This window comes from Elephantulus edwardii, unplaced genomic scaffold (assembly GCF_000299155.1).
Source record: "Elephantulus edwardii isolate Elephantulus edwardi_28Jun2011 unplaced genomic scaffold, EleEdw1.0 scaffold00529, whole genome shotgun sequence".
Lineage (NCBI taxonomy): Eukaryota > Metazoa > Chordata > Mammalia > Macroscelidea > Macroscelididae > Elephantulus > Elephantulus edwardii.
The window spans coordinates 384328-391453 of NW_006400279.1; the positions used below are offsets into that span (position 1 = coordinate 384328).

Consider the following 7126-nt stretch of genomic DNA (forward strand, 5'->3'; position numbering starts at 1 on the left):
AAAAAAATGAATTGCTTTAAAAAAAAATACTGTCTTTCATTAAGACGAATAATAATTTTAAAAGAGTGTCTTTGATTTCACAAAAAAAAAGGGAGTAAGTGAAAACAAATTCCCACTTGTTCCAGGATGAAAAACTGAAAGCAAATTAAGTCCCTGATTGTGTCTGCTTCTGTCGAGATTCCCAGCCTCGGAGACCCTAAGGGGCAGCTCTGTTCTGTCTTGCACGGTCACAGGGAGCTGGGACTGACTTGATGGTCAGAGGGTTTGCTCAGACTCTGCCTGTTTGACCCCACACCAGGGTCATCGATGGACACAACTTGCTGTCTTTGCTCCAAGGTTCCAGCCAGCACTCGGCACACGAGTTCCTGTTCCATTACTGTGGCAAACATCTCCACGCGGCACGTTGGCACCAGAAAGAGAGTGAGTATTGCCCTCTGCCCTCTACAGTCCGAATGGACGCTGTTGTCAGGCCAGAGTGGACGGGGCCACACGCCCACAGCACCAAGAGGCAGGAGCCTGGGCCTGGACCACCACGTCCGCCCATCAGACTGCTCTGGAAAACACATCTAGGGAATGTGACAAGATCAATTCGTGTTTGCCTCCTGGTCTCAAAGTGGCTGCTGTAGCTCCGGACAGCACACAGACACACCAGGGAACAGGGAGTGTGTTTTGTGTATCTATATACGTATAGATACAAATGCGTGTATATCCACACAGATACACACGCAGTGGCTCAAACTTACGGTGTGTGCGCGCATCTGGGAGATGGCTATGAGACATAAATCAACAAAACTGCAAGGCCATTTCTTTTTAGGTTTTGGTTGCAGTAAATAAGAAAACACATGTGTGGATATAAAAATACAGATGATATAGATAGATATATGGAGGGAGAGAGAAAGAGAGAAATTATCGATATGCATGATACAGATATAATTATTGTTTGAATCAAGTATGAGTCATAGCGATCGTATGAACAAAAAGGTCTGAAGCCTCTCTATAACTATCACCATTTATCAAAGTTCATAGAATCTCCAGAGGTATGTTGCTTTTATATAGACATACACACATATATACACGCGAATATATACACCCACATATACATATATATATATACACACACATATATATATGCATTGTTGTTGTTGTTGTTATGTGCCACCGAGTCATTTGCAACTCATAGCAACCCTACGTACAAGAGCTCTAAACGCCGTTGTATCCTGTACCAACCTCGCCGTCTCAAACACGTTCATTCCCACCACTCCACTCATAGAATCGATCTATCTCATCGAGGGTCTTCTTCTCCTGCACTGTCCCTTCACTCTCCCAAAGATTCATTCTCCATGGACTGGTCCCTCCTGGCGATGTGACCAAAGTATGTCAGATGAAGCTTCAGAATCCTTGACTCCAGGGAACATTCTGGCTTCACCTTCTCCAGGACAAACGTGTTTGTTCTCCTAGCAGTCCATGGTATATTCAACACTCTTCTCCAGCACCACAGCTCAAAGGCATCAATTCTCTTTCTATCATCTGTATTCACTGTCCAACTCTCCGATGCACAGCACGGAATTGCAATGACTATAGCCCGGGTCAGGCGCACCTTAGTCTCCAGCCTGACGTCGTTGCTCTTCAGTACTCTTCCCTCACAGCCGACCTTCCCAATGCAATTCGTCTCCTGATTTCCTGGCTGCTGGTACCAAGAATGTTGACTGTGGAGCCAAGCAAACTATACACACACACACACACACACATATACACACATATATGTACATATATATACACACACACATATATATACATACACATGCATATAGATACACGCATATATACATACACATAGATATACACATATATCACACCTATATACACATACATACATCTATATACATATATACATACACATAGACATATATACATGTATACACATAATCACACACACACACACACACACACACACACACACATATATATTTGGAAGCAGGAGAGGCATCCACTTCTTAAATAACGTGCCTCTGGAAACTATGAACTTCAATAAATGTCGACAATTGAAGAGGGGCTTTGGGCCTTTTGTTCATGGGTCAAAATGAATCGTGCTTGACTCAAAGGTAATCAACAACGAGAGAGAGAGGAGAGAAGGAGAGAGATGAGAGGAAAGAGAGAGACCCGAGTGTGTATAAACTCTTAAACACACACATATATGTGTCTGTGTTTACGTACATATATATAGAGACACAGTTGTACATATACAGTCTGTGGCTTCTGTCTGGTTGGTGCTAACATATAGTAATCACGCATCAGATTTCTCAAACTATATATAAATATTTCCTGGAGAAAATGGTCCATCTTTCTCCCAAGGAGAGGCTACTAGGTTTGAACCAGTGAAGTTGAGGAGACAAACAGATGGTGCACCTTCTGAGCACCTTCTTCAGAGCTCTGCTGGCACTGAGGGGGACACCCTCAGCTGGTCACCACAAGGTCAGGGGTTTGAAGCCACCAGCCGATCCGAGGGAGAAAGCTGAGGCCGTCTGCTTCAGGAGACCCCATGGGGCAGCTCTGCTCTGTCCTAGACGGTCACTGAGAGTTGGAACCGACCTGGTGGGAGTGAGTTTTTATTTTGTGATTATTCTTTCCCCCCATCCTTCTAACCTCCAGGTGGAAGGCTCTGGAAGGTGCATTATATGACTCCCAAGTTCCATCCTGAAGGCACAGGAGGCTGCTATGGCCAGGGTGTGTGTCCCTGCTCCGGACCGGGTGTGACCGTCCACAGCCCTCCTTTGCTTTTCGACCTGTCCCAGGACCCCTCAGAGACGCATCCTTTGACCCCCAGCTCGGAACCCTTGCACGACGAGGTGCTGGCCAGGGTGGACAAGGCGGTGAAAGCCCATCTGCGCACAGTCAGCCCGGTGCCCCAGCAGTTCTCAGCTGGCCACATCATGTGGAAGCCGTGGCTTCAGCCTTGCTGTGGGACCTTCCCATTCTGCTCCTGCACTGAGGACGGACGTGAGGACGTGGGTGTCACCCCCCAAGGGTCAGCTCTATGAGTGGGGAGACCTGGGGCATGCACCGGTTACACGGTCCCTCAAGTCCACTCTACTCCTAACATCCCATGTGCCCAGGACAGAGTCAAACAGTGCCCAAAGGGTTAGAAACCTTTGACTTAGTTTTCCAGACAGTGAGGGCCAGGCTTTTATTGTGTGGCCCCTCTAAGATGGCTTGTTTTGTTGCTTTTATGTGCCATCGAGTCACCTGCGACGCATAGCAACCCCTATGTACAACAGCCCTAAACCCTGCTCTGTCCTGAGCCAATCTGTCTCCGGCACACCTACCCCCATGACCCCTGTCACGGAATCAATCCACCTCATAAAGGCTCTTCCTCTCTTGCACTGTCCCTCCACCCTCCCAAGCATGACCTCCTTCTCCATGAAGATTGAGTATTTGAAACAATTTGAATCGATAAAACTTTAAAGCCTGTTTAATGAATAACCCAGCCACCCTCTCTACCATCCTAGCCAATACCCAGCCAGGTTTAAAAAAAGCTGTTCCCATTCTATCTTACCTAGCTATTCCCCTGCTTGGAATATGTCCTGAGAAAATTAGAAGGGAGACACAGAGATTTGCACACCAATGTTCATAACAGCGTTATTCACCATCGCAAAAGCAAGGACACAGCCCAGATGTCCACAACCACAAGCAAATAACAGACTGAAAAATTGTACATTTACACAGAGGGATACTATGCAGCACGCAGGAGAAATTATTTTTAAAATGACTGCATGGTGGGAGGGGTGGGCACGGAGAAAAGTGCAACAATGAATGACTGGAAACCCTAAGTGTCTGTAAATTTTCATTTAGATTAATTTTAAAAAGAAAAAAATTTTAAAAAGACTGCATACTTTGGGAGGGAGTGGAGAGCACTGAACTAACTCAGACTTATAAGGTCAAATACTGCACAAAACCTTGATTGTAGAAATAGAAAGATAGCTAGTAAAAACGGTAGGAGAATCCACAAAAGGGGGGAAGAGACAGAACAGAGGGCTGAGAATGGGCAGGGGCTACGCACAAAGTCACACCATTGGATGGGTAGAGGGAGGGGTGGGTAAAGGAAATAGGAAAGATTCGGTGTGAAGCACAATGGATATTAAGGTTGAAAGTAAAGCAATGGAAAAATAAAAACTTATTTTGTGCAACAATGAATAAGTGGAAATCCAAAATCTCTGTAACTGTTCATTAAAATAATCTTAAAAAAAAAAGATAAAAAAAATTGCATGTAACCTCTGACACCCAAAACTTTAGTCATTTAAGTTTCTTGGGTAGAATGAAGCAGGCTCTCCTTTCCCTTTTGCTCCCTTTTTTTAATTTAACGAATAAAAGGACCTTTCTTCATTTCTTTTTTTTCCATTGCTGGTTTAGCTCCTCCCAATACCCTGGGAGGATTCGAACCTCCAACCTCCCGGTGAGCAAGCTGAGTGTTTGTACACTTGCACCAGCGGGGATGCTAGACCAGCCTCTCTGCATGTGCCCTGGGTGGTGGGTGGCGCCCCCGCGTGTGCGGGAGGGGAACTGCATGCTGCTGGGTTCTTGGGAAGGAGACAGCCAGGCCTTTACTCTGCGGTACCTCTGGGACAACTCCACCTTTAACTTTTGCATTTAAACAGCTAGGCTTGTGGGGGTGTGGAGTGCCTGCCCCTAATCCTTACACCCAACCCTTTCCTGAGGGAGGCAGAGCTGGGTATCAGCTCCTAGGAATAGCCCTTTTATAGAGATTCTCATCCCAAACGGAGATTCTCACTCCAAATAAGAGATTCTCACCCCAAATCTGTTTCCTGACTTAGATAAGGGCCACTGGAGAGTCCTGAGGTGCTGTTCAAAGTCCTTAAATTTACAGTAAAAGGTGCTTCAAGAAAGTTCCATTCCTGATAAGATTACAGGTGTAAAACCAGGTGAACTGGTCATGCAGGTTTTTTAAGACCAGGGGGCTGGGGCAGCCCTCCCTTAATCGTTCAGGGGAAAAGTCCTGGAACTTGCCTGGGCTGCAATGGCCCAGTGTCTTCCTGCAGAGACAGGGCATTGGGGTCCTAGGAGTGGAGTGACTCTGGGCCTCCAGCACAAGTGTGCAAATTCACTCTCTTAAAAAAAGCATCACCCACTATACTGGGCAGAAAGAGACCTTTTTGAATTTCTGACCGGATTTTAAAAGAGTAATTTCTTACTCCAAAGTTAATCGTGCAGACTTTGCAGAAGACCACTCACTCGTCAACCCCCGAACCAGGCTAGATTCTCTGGCTTTTCACCCACCCACCCATTCCCCTAGAAATGTTTCTCATTATTCACTTTTGTTTGTTGTTAACTATCTTCAAGTCCCCTAGGACTCAGCAATCCTAGTAACAATGGATCTGTTGTTGTTATGCGCCATCAAGTCGCCTGTGGCCCTGCAGACAACAGCTCTGAGCTCTGCTCTATCCTGAGCCAGTGTCACTGACTCTGACACACCTACCCCGCCTTGCCCCTGTCACTAAGTCCATCCATGTCTGTCTCTGACCCTCCACCTTCCCCGACAGCAGATTTGCTCAATGCCAAACCTTTCTAATTCTTAACTTGGGGCTTCATTTTCTCATAGAGGTGGTAATGCTGTGCAGGAAAGAACCATTTAGACAGGATGCTGTTTAGATCCATCTGTGTCTTTTATATTTCTCCCCCATGGAGGTTTTATCAGCTTTCTCCCATATTCCTGATTTCCTTTCCTCCACCAGATGATGGACACAGTGACTGGAGCCAAGGGCTCAAGCGTGTCAGAAAAGGTGAGACGGGCCCAGGACAGGATTCTTTATGGGCATCTCACACCTGCATGCACTTGCTTCCCTCTGGTGTCTGGATGCACTATTTCATCAGGACAGGGGTAGCAGAGGCAGCCGGATAACAAAGGACACAGAGTGTGAGCCCAAAAGGCTGTCCTGATGGAATTTCTCTTTGTCCCAGGATTCAGAGACAGAAAGGAAGACCTTCTGTGAAAGTGATGGACACAGTGACCACAGAGCAGCGCAAGACCGGACAGGGGTCAGAGCTGTGGTTCACAGGGCCGCAGAGTCATATATACTAGGCTTCACACCAATACTATATTTGCATAATAAAGGAGAGTTTATAGGAGACCTGGGGCACCAGCCATGAGAAGAATGATGGTTTCTGCAAATCAAGTTTATCAGGCTAGATGTTAAACTGTTAGGTGCCATCGAATTGCCTGCGACCGTTAAGTATAGCGGCTCTGAAGCCTGCCCTGTCCTGAGCCCGTCTCACTGACTCTAACACAGCCACCCCAATGGCCCTAGTTAGTTATTAAGGCATCTCATCCAAATCTTCTTCTCCTGCGCTGTCCGTTCCAAGCATCACGTTCTCCTGCAAGGAGCAGTCCCTCCTGGCCTTGTACCCAAAGTATATGAGACGGAGCTTCAAAATCCAAGCATCCACGGAGAAACTTGGCTTCTTTCAGCCTCTCCAAGACAGACCTACAATCCAACTCATGGTCTTCCTCAGTTTCTCCGGCCCAGCCCCCTTCACCACCTGGATGTGTTTTTGTGTCAAACTTCCAAAGTCTGACCTTTCCTGACAACAAACCCAGAATATGTGACACCAAGCTGCAGCCTCCGGGCTTCTCTCTCAATCAACACGTGCTCAAATAGTGGGACTTGTTTGTTCTTTTGGACAGTCCATGGGATACTCGGCCCTCCACTCCAATGTCCAGTTAAGCTGACCACAGCAGGAGCTGCCCGGGTTAAAAGAATGTAAGCGAAAAGAATGTCCTCAAAGAGAACAGTCTACCTTCAGATGTGCAAAACCTTGATTCTCCTGCTGATCTTGCCTTCTGATCCAGGTGTGCTTACAAGAGACAGGGAAGTTTCATTTGTAAATTTCGCTAGTCGTCATCTAAGACTCAATGACACTTAACGACGACTCAGTGACACTTAACGACATCAAATCTCAACACACCACGTCTGTCTTCCGATCTCTTGACTGCTGTTGCCAAGACCTGGGGAGGGTCTACTCTCCACTCTCAAAGTTCCTTCTCCACTGGGAAATGAGGAGGGTAGTGACGCCTACTTCAAATAGAAAGTCTGACCATGTGCTGAAGGTGGGG

At 46.6% G+C, this 7126-nt stretch overlaps 1 protein-coding gene across 1 annotated transcript in view; it reads left to right on the plus strand.

Moving 5' to 3' along the window:
• ARSD (arylsulfatase D) overlaps positions 1-3038 on the plus strand; it is a 23022-nt gene extending 19984 nt beyond the window's left edge. Inside the window, exons 9-10 of the mRNA XM_006903184.1 lie at positions 299-420; positions 2650-3038. Coding sequence (XP_006903246.1) covers positions 299-420; positions 2650-3038 — 511 coding nt within the window. The remainder of the gene's footprint in view (positions 1-298; positions 421-2649) is intronic.
• The last annotated feature ends 4088 nt before the right edge of the window (positions 3039-7126 follow it).